The sequence below is a fragment of the Narcine bancroftii genome, chromosome 2 (assembly GCF_036971445.1).
Source record: "Narcine bancroftii isolate sNarBan1 chromosome 2, sNarBan1.hap1, whole genome shotgun sequence".
NCBI classification, from domain to species: Eukaryota; Metazoa; Chordata; class Chondrichthyes; order Torpediniformes; family Narcinidae; genus Narcine; species Narcine bancroftii.
Window position 1 is genome coordinate 169,979,142 of NC_091470.1, and position 25,687 is coordinate 170,004,828.

The window sequence follows — 25,687 nt, forward strand, 5'->3', positions numbered from 1 at the left end:
ATTAGGGATTGGAAGCTAAATTTTCTGGATTAAATTTGATAGGACACTAACCAAAAAATAAAGAAATTTAAAATCTTCAAAATATTTTTCTGATTTCATGAGATTTCATCTCTCAGCATTGTCACTTGGAAAGCAAGCATTGTACATTGTAGGAGTGGGACATTGAGGCCTTGGTTTGAGAGGCTCAGTGCAGGAGTGGGACTTTGAGACTTTAGTTCAAGAGACTTTGATGAGCTGAGGTGGAGGTGTAGGAGTTGAGGCAAGGTAAGGAGGTTTTTCCTAACTCTTTAATAGATGGAATGGCAGTCAGGGGCATGCTCCTCTTGCAGAATGTGGTCAATTAGGGAAACAGACAGTATTCTTGATGACTTCAGCTGCAAAAAGTGCGTCCAATTTTAGTTCCTTTTTAACAGCGTTTGAGAGTTGGAGTTGGCTGAACTCTGGGTCATTTGGGAAGCTGAGGTGGTGATAGGAGTTAAAGGGATGCAGTCACATTTAGGAGGAAGGTAGGTGGGTGACAGGTGATGAAAGGGAATAGGCAGGTAGCGCAGGGAATGCCTGTGGCCATTCCCCTCAGCAGCAAGTTTATCTGTTTTGATACTGCTAGAGGTGGAGAGGGGAACGACCTATCTGGGCCAGGAAGCTCCACACCAGTAGCACCATGGTTAGCTCTGAGCCTCTGAAGGGAAGAGTGAAGACAGGGACTCGATAGTCAGGGGAACAGATAGGAGATTCTGCAGTCACAAAACAGTCTCCTGAATAATGTGTCTCCAGGTTTCATGGGTCCAGGATTTCTGAGTGGTGCAGAATATTCTTGAACCTTGTAGTTCAGCTACACATAACCAGGTATGATATGATTAAAGGTTGGATGTCATTGGGAGCTCAATGTCTAGGGGTACACAGGGTATCGAAAAGATAAGCAGGTAAGCAGAGGCAGGTAGAAAAGGCATGTCAGAAGGGCAATGTTATGCTAGTCATGTGGGATTTTAACATGCAAGAAGATTGGGAAAACCAGGTTTGGGTTGGATCTCAAGAGAGCAAATTTGTGGAAAGCCCATGAGAAGGCTTTTTAGAGCAGCTTGTTGATGAGTCCATGAGGGGACTGGCTGTACATAGATTGAGTGTTGTGCTGGAAAGGGTTCTGAGGAGATTCACAAAGATGATTCTAAGAATCAGAAGGGTTTTCATATGAGGAGTGTTTGATGGCTTTTGGCCTGTAGATGTTGGAATTTAGGAGAATTGGGGGTGGGTGGGTAGAGAGAGATCTTATTGGAACATTTTGGAAGTTGAATAAATGTAGAAAGTTTGTTTCCCATGGTGGGGGTGAGAAAATGATCCAGCTCATGATTAAATGGCAGGGCAGACTGGATGGGATGAGTAGCTAATTTTTGCTCCTTTGTGTATTAGTCTTGTGTTTGTCTTTTAACTCTGGGACCTTGTGGAACAAAATTTTTCTTGACGTTTGATGAATTGAATGGTGAAATGATGGAGCTACTTCACTTATTTGCAGGCCTGTCTTTTTAACAATATGTAAAGGATTTATCCTCTGATTAATGTTGTTTAGGGGGAAAAAAAAAAGGAACTTCATTAAGCAGATAATTCCACAGATTCACTTCTCCCTGGGAGAAGCAGTTCTTCCTCATTAGTCTTAAATCTCCTCCCCAGAATCTTGAGGCTCTGTCCCCAAGTGCTAGTCTCACCTGCTGGGGGAAACAACCACCTTGCTTAGTTCTTATCTATTCCTTTCATAATTTTATGTTTCAGGTTTCCTCCTCATCTTTCTAAACTCCAAATTCGCATTGTCCTCGGCTACTCAATCTCTTCTCGTAGGCTAACACCCTCATTTCTGGAATCAACCTGCCTCTAAAACAGTGTATCCTTTCTCAAGTGAGGAGACCAGAACTGAACACAGTACTCCACAATTTGCCTCGCCAGTATCCTTTATAGTTGCAGTAGAACCTCGCTGCTCTTTAATGCAATCCCACTAGCAATAAAGGCCAATATTCCTCTTCCTTCCTGAAGTTGCTAATCCTGCAAGCCAATTCCGAGACTCATGTATAAGAACTCCCACGTCTCTGCACAGCTCCAATTTTTCAATGTAAATGGTTTGATTTGCAATCTTCAAAGTGGATGACGTAAGATGCACCAGTGTGTTCCTTCGGCCAGATTTTTGTCACTTACTTAAACCAGTCTATATCTCTGCATATTCTGTGTCCTAAATGCAATTTGTTTTTCCACTCAATTTAGTGGTCATAAGCAATCTTGTATATACTACAGTCACTCTCCTCAAATATATGTTGTGACGAGTTGTAAGCCTGACGCTGATCACAGCAGGAACCCACTAATGACTGTCAACTAGAGCCAAATCCACTTATCCCAACTTGACCTCCACTGGTTAACTAAACCATTATCTACACTAATGAATTAATCCCAACTTCATGTATTGTTATCTTATGCAAATGCATTTGTGCAGCACCTTATCGCACAGCTTCCAAAACTCAAAATATACCGCATCCATCTGATCCTTCTATCCATTGCACTTCATGCATCCTCAGTAAACTCCAATATATTAGTTAAACCTAACTTCTCCCTCTTGAATCCATGCTATACCTGGCTAATGAACCAATTTCTATCCCATTGTCTCATTACTTTCCTTATGGTGGCTTCAAGCATTTTCATGCTTTTTTTAAAACCATTTCATTGCATTCACTCTTCCAGTATGGTGGATTAGTCCAGAAAATGTTAGTAAATTCCCGCCAATGCATCTTTTTACTGCTAATGTTTCATTTTTACCATTTCTTTCATAGCCTCTTGAGATGCATTCCGTCAGAACTAAGGTTACATGTCTGGCTTTAAGCCCGCTAGTTTGCCCAGAGCTCCCTCTTTCATGATTTAAAAAAATAAATTAGACAGCACAGTAGCAGGATATTTTGACCCATGCTGCCAATTTACATCTAATTAACCTACACCCCCTGTATTTTTCGAACAATGGGAGGAAACTGGAGCCCCCGGGGTAAAAGAGACGCAGACACAGGAGAACGTACAAACTCCTTATAGACTGCGTGCTATTCGAACCTCTGTTCCAATCACTGCCACTTTAAAGGCGTTGCACTGACCGCTATTCCAACTGTTAGATCAAGGACCCCTCGCCTTTCATCTCTATTACTCTTTGGCATATTACCTGCATCTTTCATAGTCTGACATAAAATACTTGTTCAAGGCCACAGCCATTTCTGTTTTACCCATTATTATTTCTGATCTTCTAAATGAGCTACTTCAACCATTCTTTTCTGATTTGTGTATTTATAAAAACATTTTATAAGCTTTTCTGTTCAGAGCGAGTTTCATTATTTATCTTTTATCACTGAGGTTTTTGTGCTTTTCAAAGTTTTCCCCAAACTCTGGGTACCTCACTACTGTTGACAACTTTGTTGCATTGGCTTTGTCTTCATTTGTTTCCTTCATTATCCAAGGCTGGCAATCTTTCTCATTGTATTTAACCAGGATTTGCTTTGGTTGAACATTCTGAAAAGTCTCTTTGGAAGTCTTCCAATGTTCATCAACTGTACAGCTGTGTAACCTGCTATTGCTGTCAGTCAACTCATCCCTCGTCTCATCGCTGTCTTCTTTGTTTAGCCATGAGGCACTGGCTTTAGATATTTCTTACCCCCCACCTACAGAATAAGAAACTCAGCCATACTTTGATCACTCTTTCAGAGTGCATAATATATTTAATGCATAATATATTGGAAATCTTTCTGTAAGACATGAATTAGTACAGAGTAGGTCAAAGCTTTTAATTCTACAGTGCCTTTTAATATGATCATGCTTGATCCACTTGTAGACTTAATTTTGCTTCTTGTTTTATCAGCAGTAATTTGTCACTAACTTGCTCTTTGAAATTGGTTGTTCCTCTGTCATACTATCTTTATTCCAGAACATAGAGATGTCCTTCAGAAAACGTGACTTCCCTTCTTCTGCCATTAAATTGGCCCTCAACTGCATCTCATCTACACTTGCCCTGACCCCTTCTGACCTGAGACGTAACAAGGATAAGGTTCCCCTTGTCCCTACCTGCCACCCCACCAGCCTCCACGACCAACATAATATCCTGGGCAATTTGCAGCACCAATAATTGGGGTTGCACCACCATACACATCTCTGCATCCCTACACTGCTTCCTGTAGGGACAGCTTCCTCCAGGACTCCCTTGTCTGCTCATCCCTTTACCACGAGTTGCTTTCTCAGTACCTATCCCTGTGACAGCAAGAATGCTACACTCCACCTACATTTCCTCCCTTATATTTTATATATAAAAATAACTGCTTCCACTGACCTTTATTGGTTCCAAAGACGGTGGCACAACATTTAGTGCTGCTGTTTCCCAATTTCTGAAACCCTAGTTGTAACCTGTTAATGTGAAATCTGCTTGTTTCCTATATTGAGATGGTTTTTCCCACATTTCAAAGGAATGTAGGTTGATTATTTGCCTATTGTAAAGTATACCTAATGTACCTAAGCTAGGAAAGGAATTGTTGATAAACTAGGTCGAGTAAGTTTCAGGGCTGCAGGGAGATGAATTAAAGAGACTTAAGAAATTACTGTGCTGGCAGCTGGCATGAACCTGCTAGACAAAATAGCTTACATCATTGTTGGGGTGGGAGGGAAAACACAACTGTTAAATGGGTGACCTTTTCTGAATTCGAGCAGCAATGGAGGCAATCTCCATTATCATCGACTTTTCCCTAATTTTTTTTGTATGGATCTAAATATGGAGCTCCCTAAAATTTTGAGTGTCTAGTGCTGGTTTATTTATTTTGAACAAGGCTTATGAAATTTATTTTAATTGTTCTTGCAGGTATGTTTCCCTATCAGATAATCAGAAGACAGGGTTCAAAGCCCGAGAACTCAAGTCTGTCCATGTTGATGCGGTTGGGAAATATCTGAAATTAACTTTCCACAAAAATCACGTCAATAGATACAACTTGTACAACCAGGTAACAGCATTCATTTATGCACATTAGAACTATTTGTAAGGATATATGAAATCTTGTTTTGCAGACGACAATTCTTCCCACCTTTCTTTCAGTAAGGATTCTATTCCTTTCTCTCAATTCCTCCATCTCTGCCACATATGTTCACAGGAGAAAGTTTTTCATGCCAGAACGTATGAGATGTCCTTCTTCAGAAAACGTGGCTCCTCCTCTACTGCCATTAATCCGGCCCTCAACTGCACCTCATCTACACCTGCCCTGGCCCTTCTGACCTGAGACGTAACAAGGATAAGGTTCCCCTTGTCCCTACCTGCCACCCCACCAGCCTCCACGACCAACATAATATCCTGGGCAATTTGCAGCACCAATAATTGGGGTTGCACCACCAGTCACATCTCTCCCTCTCTCCCTATTCTGCTTTCCATAGGGACAGCTCCTTCCAGGACTCCATTGTCTGCTCGTCCCTTACCATAAGTCACCTCCTTTACCTATCCCTGTGACCGCAAGAAATGCTACACTTGCACCTACATTTCCTCTCTTACCACTAACATGGACCTCCTATTCCTAGCCTCATGTCTCTCTCTTTCTCTTTCTTCTGTCTTCTTTCCTCTAGCTCCCTACTCCTTTCCTTCTATCAGAAAATCATCTTCTCCCTATCACCTTTCAGCTTTTTCTCATTTCCCCATCTGTATCAGCTGGTGCTCCTCTCTTCTCACCTTTTCAGTGGTGTCTGCCTTATTAATTTTTCTTATTCCTGATGAAGAGCCTGGTCTGAAACTTTAGTCAAACTTTATTTCCTATGAATGTTGCATCTCTTAAATCTATCCCTCTATGTCTTTTTCTGAGTTTCTCCAGCATATTACTATATTGCCTCTTGTGCATGGACCTCATTGGGTCATTAATGAAGCCTGACTTTCACCTATGAGGGAATTAAGATGTTCAAGAATGAGATGAGAGAAATTTCAAATTTTGGACAGTGTGGTGAAGTAGGTTATTGGATTAGTTGGGGCTGCTTCATAAAAGGAGGGTAGACTTGTTTCGTTTGGTATGAAATAAGAGTTTGGATGTTATGTTTAAAGAGTTGGAATGGAAAGCCAAAGGACAGCATGGTTGGCGCTAAGGGCAGCGCGGTTGGGGCTAAGGGCAGCGCGGTTGGGGCTAGGGGCAGCGCGGTTGGGGCTAGGGGCAGCGCGGTTGGGGCTAGGGGCAGCGCGGTTGGGGCTAGGGGCAGCGCGGTTGGGGCTAGGGGCAGCGCGGTTGGGGCTAGGGGCAGCGCGGTTGGGGCTAGGGGCAGCGCGGTTGGGGCTAGGGGCAGCGCGGTTGGGGCTAGGGGCAGCGCGGTTGGGGCTAGGGGCAGCGCGGTTGGGGCTAGGGGCAGCGCGGTTGGGGCTAGGGGCAGCGCGGTTGGGGCTAGGGGCAGCGCGGTTGGGGCTAGGGGCAGCGCGGTTGGGGCTAGGGGCAGCGCGGTTGGGGCTAGGGGCAGCGCGGTTGGCACAGCGGTTAGTGAAATGCCTTTACAGAACCAGCTATTGGGACTGGACTGGGGTTCAAATCTCGTGCTGTCTGTAAGGCGTTTGTACGTTCTCCCTGTGTCTGCACGAGTTTTCTCCAGGGCTTCCTGTTTCCTCCCACCCTTCAAAAAAAATATATAGGTTAATGGGGTGTAAATTGGTTAGCACAGACTTGTAGGGCCAAATTGGCCTGTTAAAGTTCCGTAGGTCCAAGTTAAAAAATTAAATTATCAGTAAATTTTAAAAGACTTCTCAGTACCTATCTCTGTAACAGCAAGAATGCTACACTCGCACCTACATTTCGTCCCTTGTATTTTATATATAAAAATAACTGCTTCCACTGACCTTTATTGGTTCCAAAGACGGTGGCACAACATTTAGTGCTGCTGTTTCCCAATTTCTGACACCCTGGTTGGATCCTGTTAATGCTTGTTTCCTATATTGAGATGGTTTTTCTAGGTTTGAAGAAATCTAGCTTAGTATGAAGTCTGAGGGTGATGGTATTCAATGAAGTTTTAAAGAATTGTGTCCAATCTAAATCTTTTGAATATTTTTGATTTTCCAAAGACTTATGTAATACCAATAAACAAAATATTACATTCTCTTTCCATGTAATGTGATATACAGAGTCCTTTTTTCCCCATCTTACACCCTCCCCTCCCTATTCCTTAAATTATACAAATATCAAAATATAAAAATACAAAAACTACCTAATTACCAACAAAGAGAATGATCCCCTTCGAGGCTAGAGGACCTCGGATATTAAATAAAAACTGGTAGGGTCAAAAACACGATGTCTGCGTCACATTCCCCATTTCATACGCTTAATCCTTTACCTGCTGAGACAAATTTTTTATTTTATTCAGAGATTGGGGAGGGGGGTTGTGAATTATATCTGTGCACCTACATGCCTCAGATACAGTTGCCATATTTCAATGAATGTGTCATATCTTTTCCATAAATTGTGGGTGGTTTTCTCCAAGGGAATGCAACCCTGTTTCCATACTCCATTGTGCGATATTTAGCTGGGTTCAATCTAAATCTTGAAACTTTCGAATTGTTTGCATCTGTTAAGTCAAGAAAAAACCCAACACCCAACCCCAACCGACCAATTTTCCCCTGCAACTGCTGCAACTGTGTCTGCCTGTCCCACATCGGACTTGTCAGCCACAAACGAGCCTGCAACTGATGTGGACATTACCCCTCCATAAATCTTTGTCCGCGAAGCCAAGCCAAAGAGACAAAGAGGGCTATATCTATTGTTATGAGATTGCATGGATTAGAAGAAATGGACGAATGAATCAAGGTAGATTCTTGCTAGGCTTTTTATTAAATTTCTGCTGTTAGTTCTGTTCCTACTTTAATGTCAACAGAAGCATTTGAAGAGAATGAAAAGCATGGACACACTGGCAGAAAGTTGAGTGAGTTATTGGCAGGAGTGGAAAAAATATTGCTGCAATGCACTATTGCCATTGGCAAAGGGAAATACTTTCATGGCTCAATTAGATTAAATATGCAATACTTCTATTGAATGGTAGGTTTTTGATTTTTCAACCAAGTAAAAATTTTACATTAATGTAAATATCCCATTCCAGGATAAGGGTTCATAGAGATCTTGAAAATTTCCTGTATTTTAAGTTGAGACAAGGCCATAGGGCAAAAAAGAAATGCAAGGCTACATAATTCCCTTGTTTTTTTTATTGCTGTCCAAAAGTTTGTGTTTGTAGTTTTACCCCAAGTTACAAAAGAACTTTAAAAATGAAAGCTGATGAAGCCATGATCATAGGTAATAAGGCAACTTTCTTGCTGGTTCCTTGTATCATACAGTGGTGCCTGATCTTAATGGTTTTGTTTCTACTCAATTATCGATCACCAAAATGTTTCTGAGGTAGAGAATTTCAAAGATACAAATTCACTCCTTTGTAAAGAAGCTATTTCTTCCCTTGGACTCTTCTGAAGTTTTTAGCTTAAGGGAGTAACCCTTGGTAAAATCCTGTACATCTCTGACATGTCCCTGAATTCCATGGTGACACAATACCCATTTGCTAATCTAAATATTTTTTTTAATTTTAGGTAGCACTGGTGGCTGTAAATATCATTGGAGAGCCAGTTGAATGCAAGGAGACATGCATAACTGTGAGTAAAAATGTTGTTTCCATACTTCATTCTTTGAGCTGACAAACTGCTGACAGAGTGATGAGAACAGGGATGATGCTGAATAGCAAAAATCTGAAAATGAAAAATGCAGAAAACGTTAAAGACAGTGTAAAGTAATATTGGGTGTTAATTGAGAAGGATGACTATGATAGAATGATGCTCAGGGAATAAGAACTGATTACAAATTTTAATTTTTAGTGATTCAGCATGGGAACAGGCCCTTCTGGCCCACAAGCCTGTGCTACCCAAATATACCAATTCACCTACAAGCCCAATATGCTTTTGGAGAGTGGGAGAAAACTAGAGCACTCGTATCATTTACTTCAAACTAATGTATATTAGTTTGGAGGGAAAAAAACCTGAGAAGAATTCCAAAGACGATGATGTCGAAAACACTGACAAGGTTTCATTATTCTAAAAAAAAAACTAGTGTGCAATTGGCCCCCTGCTTTGCCTGTTGTACCTGCAAGATAACTGTGATCTCATATTTCTCTGCATAATCAACATCTTTCGTCTTTTTTTTAAACTTCCTAACAAAATTCAAGTTCCACCTGCAACCACTTTGCCGTTCATCTAATCTATCCATACTTCACTTTCTATGCATCCATCTGGCTCCTTAATTTCTCAAGTGGTGGCATCAGCACACATAATGCTTTACTCATTGTCTCATCCGCCTGTCATTGTTATGTGGAAGGAAACCAATGTACCTGGCAGAAGCCAGGTGTGAACTGACCTCGGCCCTTTCTGTTCATTTCAACCTAATAATTCCAGGAATGCATTGAAAAAAAAGGTTTTTATTTATCTTGTAGCCCACTAAAGACAAATTGATTGATCACTATCTTGGATGCAGCCCAGATGATCCAGCACTGGATGCAACTTACTTTGGGTAAGTGGTTGAGCATTTAAACAGCAAAACATAGCTGTAAGAATTGTTGCACTCCACCGTGGAGTTGCAAGATATGCATATGACTGCAGATCCGTGTACAGATTTAGGCTTTGTCAAATTTTGACTTTTTTTTAACATTTACAAGTAAAAATGACAGAATTTCATAGAAAATTGGTCTCTTGATTGACCTTCTTCCTCTCCAAGATATCAATGATTTGATGAAGTGCTCATCTCCAACATAAGTTGAGGACAATAGAAGTTTGTCAATTCTTTAGAGAATTGTGATAGCTGTTCAGTGGCATGAACCTGTTGGAATCCATTTCATCTTTCTGGTTTCATCCACACTAATGATGAAACTATTTGTGAGTACCTTGGTTACTTTCCCATGACTTGAGTTGAATATCTTGTGTGAATTGCCTTCACCAGCAGATGAGAAAGGAACAATACATTACAAACTAATAAATAATTGTACAGATTCTTCACATTTAAGAAATTCAGTTGGAAGTTGATTTTTGTTTGCAAGTCAGAACATTTTTTTATTTTAACCCAGTATCTTTGCCTCGTAACACTTGAAGTCCCCAGCATATCGCCTCTCTAACTTGTACAGAGGTACTTGTAACTGCCAAAGTGTTTTCTCATTAAATATTTGAACTAAATGCCATCTACTACAGCTGGATTCTTTCTTCTGGCACAATTGGTTTGCAATTTATATCAGGCTACATGCTGAAATATCATTGCACACATGGTTGAAGTACTTAATGCATATGGGTTGCTCATATATCAAGTTATAGAAACTTAGAGGACCTGCAATAATGAGAAAAAAATGCAGACTTTGTAAGTTTTAGTTATTTTCAGTTTATTGCATCATGAGCATTTATGAAAACTGTCCTGCAGTTTTGAGCAATTTCATTTGCTCAAAAGTGAAAATATTGACAGGTGTAGTTCAATATTTGGCACAACATAACACTCACGTTTTTGCGCAGTCCTCAAATCAAACTGAAGTGCTGTGCAAGACTCATGCGTGAAGCCCCTACAAAGCTTTAATTAGGTGTATTGCAGAGTCTTTGCTTTTATTCAAATTTTTAAGGTTTTCATGGGAACTGGAAGGTCTGAAAATTTCCTGGGACTGATCAAGTGTATTCTCATTTTGTGGGAAGCTGGAGAAGAAATTTCTGGAACCCTGGCGGAAATATTTGATTTGTTCATCATGGGTTATTCAAAAAGGCATGGAAGAACAAACTAAACAACTACAAACCATTGATCCCAGAGCACTGGAGAAATGTCACCAGCACATTCTCCCCAAAATAGTCTCAGTTCACTGGCGTTGCAACCAAATCAATGTCAACTTTCGCTCTCCGCTTTACCTTCCCAGAATTGAGGCACTGATTGCACGTAATTTGTATGATTGCTGTTAGATTCTTGGAACAGACACAATTCCAAGACAAAAACAGTTAATGCAGTCAATGGAATAATCATGCAGTAATGCGTACTGGGTAATTATGGATAAATCCATAAATAGTTGTTAGTGGTTAGCTGATATTCAATAGTCAAGCAATGCATTTTCAGAGAATACGAGTACATCATTAAATTGTAAGATTTTTTTGAAATACATTACAATAGAAATTTCAAGATATTTCTGTCAGAAATGTGTGTTCCCTTTTCCCTGCTAGCTAAATTCGACCTTCCAATATGCATCACACCAAAATCTGGATTGAAATTAACCAGGACACAGCAAACTTCACCTCATTACTGCAACATCACTTTGCAGTGTCCTTTCTCAGGATTTCTGCTTCTACAACTTGTGTCCATGTATTTTGTTACCTCTGAAATTGCCCTTTCCAACAAATTATTTCTCAGTTGGCCTTCTCTCTATTAACTTGAGGTTGGGGAAAGATCTGCCTGTGTTGCAACAAGTTCAAGTTGGCCATCTGACCATGTCACATTTCTTTTGAGAAAATGTCTTGTTCTTGTCTATTCCTCCAGATTCTCCACTTTGATCAACTTTTTCCTTGGTTCATAGAAATTTACAGATGGATAATGAATTCCAACATTGTCTCTGATGTCCACATCGTGTGAACTTCATTGGCTCTTGTCTTAAGCATTTCAGAATCAGAATTTATTGTCAGGAACATATCATGAAATTTGTTGTTTTGCAAATATTTACAGTGCAAATACTACTATAAATACAGTTCAAAAATAAATAGTGCAAGAAAGGAGGATAAAGTGAGGTGGTGTCTGTGGTTAATTGTCAATTCAAAAATCTGATGGCAATGGGGAAGAAGCTGTCCTTGTGCCTTTGGGTGCTCGTCTTCAGGCTCTTGTACCTTTATCCTGTTGGTAGCAGTGCGAAGAGAACATGGCCTGGGTGGTAGGGATCCTTGAGGATAAAAGCTGCTTTCTTAAGACACTGCCTCTTGTAGATGCCCTCACTGGAGTGAAGACTGATATCTGTGATGTCACTGGCTGAGTTAATAGCTGGGTTTTTTTGTGTCCTGTGCATTGGTAGCCAAGCAGGATGCTCTCCACAGAACACCTTGAGATACTTGTGAGATCTTTGATATCATATTAAATCTCCCCATGAAGTATAGCCGCTGGTGAGTGTTCTTCGTGAGTGCATCGACGTGGAGGCAGGCCCCAGGACAGATCTTTGGAGATGCGAGACCAAGGAATTTAAAGCATTTAAATTTTAAAATTTTCTAATTTTTAAATTAAATTTAGATGTACAGCATGATAACAGGCCTTTTCAGCCCACAAGTCCATGCTGCCCAATTAACTTACATCCCTGGTTCATTTTGAATGATGGGAGTAAAATGAACTCTGTGGGGAAAACCCACACAGAACGTACCAACTCCTTACAGACAGTGCAGGATTTGAACCCTGGTACCAATCACTGGTGCGGTAAAGGCGTAGTGCTAACAGCACTGCCAACTGTGCCGCCCGTGTTGACACTTTCGACTGCTGATCCCTCGATGAGAACAGATTTGAATTCTCCTGATTTCCTCCTGACGTCCAAAATCAGTTCCTTGATTTTGCTAATGTTGAGTGCAAGGTGGTTGTTGTGAGACCATTCAACTGACTCATCTATCTGTCTCCTGTACGCTTCCTCATTACTATCTGATTCTGCCATGTCATTGGCAAATTTATAGAAGGCTTTGAATTGTGCATGGCCACTCAGTCATGGGTGCAGAATGAGTAGAGCAGTGGGCTAAGCATGCATCCTTGAAGTGCTCCTGTGTTGATCATTAGTGAGGAGGAGACGTTTTCAATTCATACTGACTGTGGTCTTTCAGATTTATTGTCAGAGTACATACATGACATCATATACCATCCTGAGATTCTTTTTCAGTGGGTGAGGCAGTTTTACTACTTATTGGTAATGCAAAACAAACTGTACACAGTGTATACTGTACATGTAAACAAAGAACTGTAAGCACTTAATGAATGTAAACATACTGACTATGCAATACAGAGAAAACTAAAAAAATTCTATAAAGTGCACAAATAAGAATCATTAATTGAATCCCTGATTGAGTTTGTTGTCGAGGAGTCTGACAGTGGAGGGGTAGCAGCTGTTCCTGAACCTGGTGGTGCGAGTCTTTTGGCGAGAACAGAGCGTGTGGATCCTTGATAATTGCTGCCGTTCTTCAATGGCAGGATCCCCTGTCGATGTTCTCTGTCGTGGGAAGGGTTTTGCCTGTGATGTCCTGGGCTGTGTCCATTACTTTTTGCAGGGCTTTACGCTCGGGGGTATTGGTATAGTCCGTGATGTAGCCAGTCAGCACACTTTCCACCATACATCTGTAGAAATTTGCCAGGGTTTCTGGTGTCATACCAAACCTCTGCAAACAATGAAGGAGTCAAGGATCCAGTGGCAGAGGTGGGCCAGGGTTTGTAGTTTGTTGACCAGTGCTGATGGAGTTGAAGGCTGAGCTGTAGTTGATGAAGAGTAACTGGAGGTACATGTTGCCGCTATCTAGGTGATCCAGAGCTGAGAGGAGAGCCAGTTATATTCCATCTTTTGTGGAGCGATGTGATGGTAGGTGAATTGCAGTGGGTCCAGAACTTTATGTAGGTTTGTGTTAATTTTGGCCATGACCAACCTCTCAAAGCATTTCATCACAGTAGATTGAGTGCTCGTGGGCAATTCACTCTGCTTGGTCACCAGGATGATTGATGCTCTTTTGAAGCAGGTGGTAACTTCCGACTGCAGCAGTGAGAGATTGAAAATGTCCATGAACACTCCGGCAAGTTGGTTGACACAGATTTTAACTATCCTGCCAGGGCCTGATGCCTTGCAAGGGTTCACCCTCTTGAATGATGCTCTGATATTGGCCTCTAAGACAAATATCTCAGGGTTGTCAGTCTCTTCAGGGAATCTCGTAGGCACCATTGAGTTCTCCTTTTCAAACCCAGTATAGAGGAGGCTGAGCAGATGATAGACAGGAGTTACAGAATCAAAATCATAATGAGGAGGGAGGAGGAAGATGGCTGGTAACAGTCATGAAAGGGAAGGGGTTAGGCAGGCAGTGGATGGTACTCCTATGCCCATTTCCCTCAGCAACAAGTACACCCCTTGTGATACTGCTAAAAGGGATGACCTATCTGGGCCAGGCAACAGTGGCCAGCCCAATAGCACCATGTTCAGCTCAACCTCAGAGGGGAAGGATGAAGTCAGGGCGAGTGATAGTCATTGGGGACTTGATCATCGGGAATGGGCAGGAGGTTCTGCGACTATGAAAGACTCCGGAATAGTGTGTTGTCTACCAGGTGCTCGGGTCAAGGATGTTTTGAGTGGGTACAGAATATTCTTAAAAGGGAGGGTGAACAGCCAGAGGTCATGGTATATATTGGCATCAATGACAAAGATAGGAGTGGGGTAGCCCTGCAAAATAAGTTTAGAGAGTTGGAAAGAGGCTGGATCTCCAAGGTGGTAATCTCAGAATCATTTGTGGTGCCATGAGCTGGGGATGGTCAGAACAAGAAGATACTGCAGACAAATGTGTGGCTGAATCTTTGCTAGTGAAGAGGCCACCTGTACAAGTGATGGGACAGGTTGCACCTGAACTTGAAAGGAACTAATATTCTGGCAGAGGGGGATTGCTCAAGTTGTTGGGGGGAGGGGGGGGGGCTGGAATCAAAGTGAAGAAGCGGCGGAAGAGGTAGTTGGCGCACCAGTAGGGACAGTTGGTAGGGAGCTTGTGCGGAAGGACAGGTGAGAATAAGGAATGAAATGAATGACCTTGTCTACAGCTACAGATTGGCAAGTAAGATGTGCCCATTGTGGAGTTGTGGTTGAAGGATGGATGTCATTGGGAGTTTAATGTTCAAGGCTGCAGTGTTTTGAAGGGATAGGTAAGAAAGCAGAGTGGGCGGGGGCCTCTGTTGGTGAGGAACAACATTAAATCATTAGAAAGAGGTGACATAGGATCAAGATATAGAATCATTGTGGGTTGAGTTAAGAAATGGCAAGGGTTAAAAGATGCTATTGTATACAGAATTCCATGCAGAAGCCATGATGTGGACAGCAAATCGCAACAGCATATAGAAAAGGCATGTAAGAATGGCAATGGAATGGTAGTCATGGGGAATTATAACATTCAAGTAGATTGGGGAAACCAGGTTTGGACTGGATCTCAAGAGAGAGAGAATTTGTAGAAATCCCAAGAGATGGCTTTTTAGAGCAGCTTGTTGATGAGCCTATGAGGGGATCAGCTGTACTGGATTGGGTGTTGAGTCATGCGCCAGAGGTGAATAGAGACACGAGAGTAAAGGAGCCATAAAGGGGCAGTGATCGCAATATGATTGTTCAGTTTGAGATTTAACAAGGAGAAATTAAAGTCAGATGTGTCAGTATTTCAGTGGAATAAAAGAAGTTGCAGTGTCATGAGAGGAACTGGCTAAAATAGATTTGAAGGAAGCACGACTAAGGAAGACTGAAAAGCAGCAATGAATAGAGTTTCTGCAACAAATGGGGAAGATGTGAGATAAATGCACACCAAAAAAATGGAAATATTCAAATGAAAAAATGTCACAACTGTGGCTGATTAGGGAAACAAAGCCGATGTGGAAAGCATAAAATGAAGCAAAATAGTGGGAAGATAGAAGATTCCAAAGTTTTAAAAAAAAGGTAACTAAAAACTCATAAGGAGAGAAAAGTTGAAATATGAACGTAGGTGAGTAAATAATATCAAAGATGATACAAAAAGCACAAAAAGAATAAAAGAGGTGAAAGTAGTTATAGAACTACTAGAAAATGACACTGGAGAAATAATAATGGGAGACAAGGAGATGGCAGAGGAACTAAATGAATATTTTGCATCAGTCTGCTGTGGAAGACATTGGCAGTGTGTCAGATGTTGAAGGGTATCAGGGAAGTGAGTGCAGTTACTGTTTAAAGGGAGAAGGTGCTCCCAGACCAGATGGATTGCACCTCTGTGTTCTGAAAGAAGTAGTGGTATAGATTGTGGAGGCATTGGTAATGATCTTCCAGGAGTCGATATATTCTGGTATGGTCCCGGAAGACTGGAAAATTGCAATTGTCACACCACTCATCAAGAAGGGAATGAGGCAGCAGAAAGGATATTAGATGGGAAGCTGTTGGAGTCAATTTTAAAGGATGAGGTTAGGGAGTACTTGGAGGCACATGATGGATAGGCCAAAGCCAGCATGGTTTCCTTAAGACAAGCCTATTGAAATTCTTTGAGGAGGTGACAAGCAGCCTGGATAAGTGAGATGCAGTGGATGTTGTGTATTTGAATTTTTGGAAGACCTCTGACAAGATGCCACACATGAGGCTACTTAACAAGATAAGAGCCCATAGAATAACAGGAAATGTGCTTGTGTGGGAAGAGCATTGGCTTATTGGCAGGAAGCGGAGAGTTGAAATACAAGGATCATATTCTGAATGGCTGCCATTTGCTTGTAGTATTCCACAGAGGATGGTGTTAAGGCCGCTTCTTTTTGTGTTAATTATTAATGTTTTGGATTATGGAATGAATGGCTTTGTGGCTAAGTTTGCAGATAATACAAAAGTAGGTGGATGAGCAAATAGTGTTGAGACACAGGTTGAAGAAGGAATTAGATAGATTAGGAGAATGGGTGGAGAACTGGCAAATGAAATATGTCAGAAAATGTACGGTCATGTACTTTGGTTGAAAAAATAAATGAGCAGATTAATTTTTAAGTGGGGAGAAAATTGAAAATACCCAGATGCAAAGGGACCCGAGAGTCATCGTGCAGGAAAACTTGCAAGCTGAATAAGTAGTGAAGAAGGCAAATGAATTGTTGGCATTCATTTCAATAGAATACAAGAGCCGGAATATGATATTGAAGCTCTATAAGGCATTGGTGAGACCTCACTTCGTGTATTATGAGCAGTTTAGGTCTCCTTATTTAAGAAAGGATGTGCTGATGTTGGAGAGGGTTCAAAGGAAGTTCACAAGGATGATTCCGGGAACGAAAGGATCATCATATGAAAAGCGTTTGACAGCTCTTGGCTTGAAACTATTACAATTTAGGTCAATGAAGGGGAATTTCATTGAAACATTTCAAAAGTTAAAAGGCATTGACAGAGTAGATACAAAAAGTTTATTTCCAAGATGGGAGAGTCTAGGACAAGAGAGCACAACTTCATGATTGAAGGACATTCACTTAGAACAGAGATGGGTAGAAATTTCTTCAGCCAGAGGGTGATAAATCTGTGGAATTTGTGGCATAGTTGTGGCGGATGTGGAGACCAGATCATTGGGTGTGTTTAAGACCAGATTAATGGGTTCTTGATTAGTCAAGACATCAAAGGTTGTGGGGAGAAGGCCAGGCAGTAGGGCTATGGGGAAATGGATCATTTCATAATTAAATGGTGGGGCAGACTCGATGGGCTCAATAACTTATTTCTGCTCTTAAGACTAATGGTTGTCCCTTCTCTCTGGTCAATAATCCATTCTTAATCCATGTTGATTGGAGACAGTATTTGGCTTTGCAGTATGACCTCCCACTCTGAATGAGTTACAACATTTCAACTTTCAATAATAGGAACGTGTGATTTTGTTTCTTTACTTTTTAGTTGGATCAGTCTTCACCATGAATTGTTTAAAAGTTTGATTTATTCAAGTTGCCATTACTTTATTTTCAGTAAATCAGAGGTTATCTCGCCCTTGGATGACCTTGCCTTTGATATGTACCAAGATCCTGAGGTGGCCCAAATTATACGTAAATTGGATGAAGAGAAACATGAAGCAGTTAAACATGAACACTATGATTTCGCAAAGAAACTTAAACAAGCTATAGCCGACCTTCAGAAGGTAAAAGGCAATATTTAGATACTGTATTATACAAAAGTTTCAGTAGAGACATTGCCAGTTATGAATGTCATATCAACATTCTGGTTTTGTAGTATATTTTCAGCATTAATGGTCCAAACAATGACTATAAAGCTGATGGGGATTATTCTAATTTTTCGATTTCTGCCCTCAATGTTTATTGCTAGAATGCAAAGATGAGGATCAGTTCGATGCATTTATATGCATCCCAATTTTATTGAAAGATTCATTGAAGTATTTTCATAGCTCTTGCACTGGGAATATTTCAAATGAGGAAGATGATCAAACTTTTTGACAAAAAAGGTGCATTGATATGGATTTTAAATGGAGATGGGCTTCAGAGGAATGGCACATGTCTGAGCAAACTAAATACTTTTCTGCACAATTTTGAAATGCTACGGTATCAACTTTGTTTCCACTTTAATCTTAAAGATAGATTAAAATGTCACTCTTGACCTTGTAGGATGAGACTCCAGTAAAACTGAGCATTATATAGCTGGTATCATTTAAAAGCACATATGGTGTGGACATGAAGGATTCTGTTATATACTAGAAAGTTTATCAGCCTGCAAGGAATTAGTTTGTCATTGATCCATTACTTTTATCTGAACTATAGTGTATGTGGATATGCTATTCCATTTGCAGCAATAGTGTCAAGATTTCAAAATTAAATCAATAATTATACTTCACAGGCCAAGGACTGGAATTGAAGGAAAGTTTAATTTTAAAAGTTCCACCAGTGACTCCCTCTTTCTGTGCTCGAGCCTTAAATATTCGTGTTCCTCTTGCATGTCCCATATTTTATCACCCCATCTTTGGCTTTTGTGCCATGATCAGTTTGGGCCATATACCCTGAAATTCTCTCACTTGACCTCTGGGAAGGAAGGAAGCTCCTTGTAACTTACCTCTTCTTGTGGTTAAATATATTTCTCCTATATTGTACAAGAATCTCTTTGCAATTCTGAGTGCTGTGGTGCTGGGTAAATGTCTTGGTAACTGTCGCTTCTGTTAAATTGATTGACAAACTTTCTGGCAAGGTCTTAGTCCATCATATTTGTATTGGGAAGGCTGAGAAGCAATGCAACTGGCAGCAAAAAAAAAAAAAGCCGGAGTTTAGTTCTCCTGTGGGGATTACAATTATTTTTATATCATGCTGGGAAAATTTTATGAAGCTGTTTATTGAGGAAATTTTAAAAAATTGTCAGCATTGAGTTCATAACTATTATCCAAACAACATTTCAGCCCTGAAAGAAAATAACAATTCTGATTCTTTTCCTAATTATCGCACTTCTTGTATGCCAGAAATTAGTAATGCAATTTATTATGTCGAGGATTTGATGGTTATTCATCTTTGCCAAGTAGATTAAAAGTTGGACTTGACTAATTGGATGATGTTTTCTTTCTGTGATGGTCCTGCAATATATTTAGTCCCACAGCACAAAATTGTTCCCTTATGGCATTACTGCAAAATGCCACTGACCTACAAGGTTTAGGTTGTATATTTAAAAAAATCTCTTGTTCTCTAACTAATTTATGTATTTCTCAAGTTGGTGCACTATTGAAGCTAAGTACAGGTACACAACCCTTGGGGGACAGTGTATCCCGAATTTTGGATTTTTCTGGATTTCGGAAAGCCAGATTTAAGCCCACCCGAATTGTGCTGCTGTATCCACCCCCACCCCCTTCCAGTCGTGCTGCCGTCTTCTCCCCCACTCGCCCGCCCGACTTGCGCTGCCGGTCTATCTCCCCACTTGCTGGATTTTGGAGCTTTCTGGATTTTAGATGTCCGGATAAAGGATTGTGTACCTGTAGCAGTTTTGCTCGTTTCATTGTTCCTAAAACAGAAAGGATCAGATTCTAAAACTGTGGTGGGAGGGAATTACTACTTGAATTTGTTTATTGCTTATTGCATTAGTTTAGTTCCAGCATTCCTGTCATATTGCTGAACTCTCAGACAGGATGTTCTATCGAATTGAAAAGACTATTCCAATCTTAAGTAATGCGACAGCCATTTTGGACATAGCGTAATGCCACAAACAGCAAACTGAATGTAAAATGGCTAGATTATCTATCATGGTGCAAACCTGGCGGTTCTACAATAAAAGAGATTTGATATGCACCAGATTTTAAAAAACACTGGCAAATTGCTACTCCATCAGTTCAACCTTTCTTTGCCCAGCCCCACTCTTGGTTCTGTCAAATATCCAAACTTTTGCTGTGCATAGATTGTTCTTGTTCACTATTCAAAAGTCTTGGGTTGAGAGTGGAAGATCTTCCAGCTTATTAATATTGACATTGAGCCAGAAGATTGAATTGCAGCAAAATTGAGACTGTTGCCAGTGATGTTGTGCTTGTACTCGAGAAAGTTCATTTTGAATCAATTATTTAATTGGCTCCTGGAAACCAAAGTTCAAAATGTAAACCCAGTAAAAGCAAAATGTGTCCATTTTGACAGTTCTTTTGAGATGTGGGCAGAGGTTTAATGGTTAAAAACTGAAGGGAATATTTTCCACTCCTGTCATGCAGGTGGCCCAACAAATTATCATGCAACTGATGTGGCCACTGCAAAGAGGATATTTATTGTCCAAAGCTCTTTTTTATTTTGATTTTTTTCTGTTTTAAACCTTTTGTGCACCTTTATGACAAAACCTACAGTACCTGTATTATGTTTTACCTCTGATCCAGAATAAAAACACATGCTAGTCCTTATTTTTGTAAGATCAGAGATTATCTCTGAGCACAATCTTATTTTTGTGGATTGTATCTATATTAATCATTTGCTTCCTGTAATATCTTTAGTGTTATGTAAATAATAATTATTCAGCATCCACAGCATATTTTTATATTTGAACAGATAGTTGAATTTCATTGAAAATTATTCAGAAAAAAACTAAATTATGCATCAGCCACATGCCTTATTGTACCTGTAAACTGTGTTTCTAGTTTTTATTGCTCAAAGACCAGCCAAATCAGTAACTTTGAAAATTATTTGCAATTTAAATTATTCAAACAAGTAATAATAATTTGTTTTGTTCAGGTAGGAGAATGTCTTGGCCGTTATGAGGTGGAAAAGCGATGTGCAATAGAGAAAGAGGACTATGACCTGGCAAAAGCGAAGAAACTGCAGATGGATGATTACAGGATGCAAGTTTACAAACAACTGGAGCTACATAACTTGTTAGACATGGGAATGGTTAGTATCAATTCTGGTCACACAAAATTTGACATTTATTTATAGTAATAACTAAAATTTATTAAAATGAAGAATATTTTCAGTTGGATGGTCAGTAATCGAAGGATGTTGAGGACATGAGCTGAATCAATGAAGATACATTTTTGCTCTAAGGGACATTATGGAAAATCATGCAACTCAGGCCATTATCAGATCGGTATCATTGTTATTGAAAGGCAGAACAGGCTTGAAGGCCCATGTTGATTAGTCCTGGTCAATCTCCTGTTGGATATCATCCCAGTCTTGAATATCATCTTTGTTGGCCTCCACAGTTTGCTGAGTTAGGGGACTCCAGAGGTTTACAACTTTCTGAATACAAATGTTCTTGCCTCCATCTTAAATGAATGGCCCCTTACTCTGACGATATGATCTCCACTCTAGTTTTTTCTTTCTTCCCCTGACCCTGAGGAACACTTCAAAGCAGTTTTATCAAATGTTCTGTCAAATGAGTTCGCCTTTCATTCATCTATTTTGAGTGGACAACTATTGTATGCCTTGAAATCCTCTCTTGTAATAAAGGACAAAATATTATTTGCATTCCTAATTGTTTAAGTACATGCTAACTTTGTATTTCATAGAACATTACAGGTCTTTTCTGTAAAGAACCCTCTGCATTGGAGCATTTCATAGTCTTTATTTAAGCAGTATTATTTTTGTTTTCCCAGATAAAAGGAGAAAACTCCTAATTTATAGCACACTATTTGTTACAGCTTGCCAACCCAAAAATTACTCATTAGTTCTTGGTGCTTTCTGTGGTCAACCAATCCTCTTTCATACTGCTTTCTGTCATACCATGAGCTCTTCTTTTGTGTCACCTTTATGTGATACCTAAAGAATTGTTTTTTTTTGAAATTCAGATATACTACATCTCCTTTCCCCTTTCTATATGCTTGAAGAACTCTTCAGGAAATTGTTGAACATAATTTTCCTGTGATAAATTCCTGTTATTCTGCTTGATTGTATGATTTAGAAAATCACAGCTTCCAGCTTTGTGTGTCTCCTTTCTTATAGACAATAGGTGCTGGAGTAGGCCAGTTGGCCCATCGAGCCAGCACTGCCATTTATCAGATCATGGCTGATCTTTCCCTTTCAATAACCAATCCCATCCTTAACCCCATAACCCTTAATTCACCTGCCCACAAGAGCCTTATCCAACTCTCTCTTAAATCTATTCAACGAATCTGCCCCCACTCCCCTCTGTGGCAATGTATTCCACAGACCTGCAACTCTCTGGGTAAAAAATTTTTTCCTCATTTCTGTCTTAAATGGCCTTCCCTGTATTTTTAAACTATGCCTTCTAGTCCTAGTCTCACCCATAATTGGGAACGTGCTCCAATTTAACGCTGTCAAGCCCTTTGATAATCCCAAATACCTCAATCATGTCTCCCCTCATCCTTCTAAACTCCATCGCATATAGTCCCAAGTCTTTCTAACCTATCTGCATATGACAATCCTGCCATCCCAGAAACTTGCCTTGTAAACCTGCACTGCACTCCCTCTGTAGCAAGTAAGTCCTTTCTTAAATATGGGGACCAAAACTGGACACAATACTCCAGATGAGGCCTCACCAGGACCCTGCACTCCTATACTCCAATCCCCTCTTTATGAAAGCCAACATACTGTTCACTTTCTTCACTGTTTGCTGAACCTACATGCTAGTTTTCAATGACTGGTGAACAAGTACGCCCAGATCTCTTTGCATTACCCTACTCCCTAGCTTAACACCATTTAAATAATATTCTGCTCTCTTGTTTCTGCCTCCAAAATGGACCCTCGCATTTACTCACATTAAACTTTATCTGCCATCTTTCTGCCCACTCCCCTAACTATCCGTCCCCTTGCGATTTCCTGACATCCTCCTATTTACACTCCCACCCAGTTTAGTGTCATTTGCGAATTTGCATATGTAGTTATTTATCCCCTCATTCACACAACTGAGGGCCCAACACCGACACCTGCGGGACCCCACTCGTCACATCCTTCCATCCAGAAAATGACCAGTTTATCCCAACCCTTTGTTTCCTATTTCTCAACCAATTATCTATCCAGGACAGCACCCTACCCCCGATACCATGCTCCTTAATTTTGCAAACTAGCCTCCTGTGTGGGACTTTAGCAAAGACTTTCTGAAAGTCCAAGTATACCACATCCACTGGCTCTCCCGAGTCCACCCTCTGTTTCGTTCTCAAAAAATTCCACTAGATTAGTAAAGCAAGAGTTTCCTTTAAGGAACCTATGCTGACTATCACCAATACTACTATTCCTTCCTAAGTGTTCTGTTATTTCTCCTTTAATGATGGATTCCAATATCTTCCCCACCACCGACATCAGGCTGACCGGTCTACAATTTCCCGTATTCTCTCTCCCTCCCTTAAGAAGTGGTACAACATCAACCACTCCAGTCTGCAGGCACTTCCCCGGAATCTAAAGAATTTTGGAAAATGTCGACCAGTGTCTCCACAATTTCCAGAGCAACCTCTCTAAGCTCCCTGGGATGAATGCCATTAGGCCCAGGGGACTTATCAGCCCTCAGCCCTAACAATTTACCCAAAACTACCTGCTTCTGGATCTGAATATCCATCATATTCTCGGTTTCCTTTGGTAATTTCACCAAGTCCCTAGATACTGCTTGACCCCTACCCCTATTCTGATCATAACCTATATCCTCCTTGGTGAAAACAGATGTAAAGTAATTGTTAAATTCCTCAGCCCTCTCCATGTCCCCATTGGTAATTTCACCTTTCTCCGTTTTCAAAGGCCCAATTTTGGCCCTAACCAATTTCTTCCTTTTAACATATCTGAAGAAGCTTTTGCTATCCCATTTTGCCAATTTGCCCTCGTACTTCATTTTCCCCTCCTGAATGATTTTCTTAGTTTCTCTCTGTTGGTTTTTAAAGGCCTCCCAATCCAATTCTGAATCCTGTGAAAAATATCTAGAAATACCTGCCATTTTTGCCCAGTTGCCCTCCCAGCTAGAATGTCCTTCCATTTTATTTTGGGTAGCTCCTCCCTCATAGCTGTATAGTCACCCTTATTTAGCTGTAGCTCTAATGTTTCTGACTTCCTTCTCTTCTCCCTTTACATTTGCAGATTAAAAGTAATCATATTATGGTCACTATTACCTAATGGCTCCCCAACCTCAAGGTCCCTTATTAACTCCACGTCATTGGACAGTATCAAGTCCAGAATCAACTTCCCCCTGGTAGGTTCTGTCACAAGTTGCTCCAGGAATGTATCTCGGAGTCATTCTCTAGCTTTCCCACACCTACTTGATTTTCCCAGTCCACTTGCAAGTTGAAGTTACCCATAATGACTGTATCACTACCACTCTGACATGCCATTTTTAATTCTTTATTTATACTGATTCCCATATCTAAACCACTGTTCGGAGGTCTGTATATGACCCCCATTATGGTTCTTTTGCCTTTGCAATTTCTCAACTCTATCCAAACAGACTCTACTCCACCTGATTCAACGTCTTTCCTTTCCATCGCCTGAATGTCATTCTTCACCAACAGAGCCACTCCACCTCCTCTACCTAACTTTGTCTTTTTGATAGGACATATATCTTGGAACATTAATTTCCCAATCCTGTCCCTCCTGCAGCCATGTCTCTGTTACTCTAATAACATCATTACCTTTACTGTCCATTTGAGCTCATCCATTTTATTCCTTATACTCTGTGCATTCATATACAATACCGTGAAACTGTACTGCCCTGCTCTCTCCAATTTGCTACCTGACAACCTCTCTGAAACTCTCCTATCCCTCTTTGCTCCCTCCGGCTTTGAGATTTCACCAACAATTGGAACTACCCCTATGTTCTCCTTCCTATCCATTTCCCTATCAGTCTGGTTCCCCTCCCCCTGCCAATTCAGTTTAAAACATATCCAACAGCATTATTAAACCCTGTTGCAAGTATATTTGCCCCCTTCGGATTTAGGTGCAACCCATCCTTCCTGTAGAGGTCATGTCTCCCCCAGAAGAGATCCCAATGGTCTATGAACCCGAAAACTTTCACCCTGCACCAATCCTCCAGCCATACATTTAACTTTATGATTTTTTTTCATTTTTGTCCCTTTGCGCACGCAGCACAGGTAGCAACCCTGAGATTATGACCTTGGAGGTCCTGCTTTTTAATCTCAGTCCTAGCTCACGGTACTCCCTCTTCAGAATCTCCTCTCTTCATTTGTCAATGTCATTGGCACCCATGTGTACCAGGACATCCGCCTGCTCACGCATTCCTCTCAGATACCATGAACCCCGTCCGAGATATCCCATACTCTAGCTCCTGGAAGCCACATACCATGCGGGAATACTTGTCAGGTGCACAGAACCTTCTGTCTGTTCCTCTGATGAATGGAGTCCCCAATGACCACCTTGTCCCTCTTCCATTCTGCACTGCTGGCTCCCTTGATCCAATCTCAGCCTGGCCATCTTCCCCAACATCATCCAAAACAATATATTTGTTGCTAAGAGGAGTAGCCACTGGCATGGTCTCCAGTGGCTGAGCAACCTTCCTCCCACCCTTGACAGTTGTCCACTTACCTGACTCTCCCATTCTGGGGGTAACCACCTGCTTGAAAGTC

At 40.8% G+C, this 25,687-nt stretch overlaps 1 protein-coding gene across 8 annotated transcripts in view; it reads left to right on the forward strand.

Annotated features, from left to right (window-relative positions):
- Positions 1-25,687, forward strand: part of cep104 (centrosomal protein 104) — a 135,558-nt gene that overhangs the window by 12,094 nt on the left and 97,777 nt on the right. For 7 of the 8 annotated variants that reach the window (XR_011351843.1, XM_069919061.1, XM_069919057.1 and 4 more), the window contains exons 4-8: positions 4,859-4,997; positions 8,579-8,641; positions 9,472-9,548; positions 17,680-17,848; positions 20,904-21,059. Coding sequence is in view for 7 of the 8 variants with exons in the window: in XM_069919061.1 (XP_069775162.1) it covers positions 4,859-4,997; positions 8,579-8,641; positions 9,472-9,548; positions 17,680-17,848; positions 20,904-21,059 (604 nt within the window). In the remaining variant the exon portion in view is untranslated. Of the gene's footprint in view, positions 1-4,858; positions 4,998-8,578; positions 8,642-8,860; positions 9,066-9,471; positions 9,549-17,679; positions 17,849-20,903; positions 21,060-25,687 lie in introns of those variants that run through there. The other variant, XM_069919060.1, reaches the window with a different exon arrangement.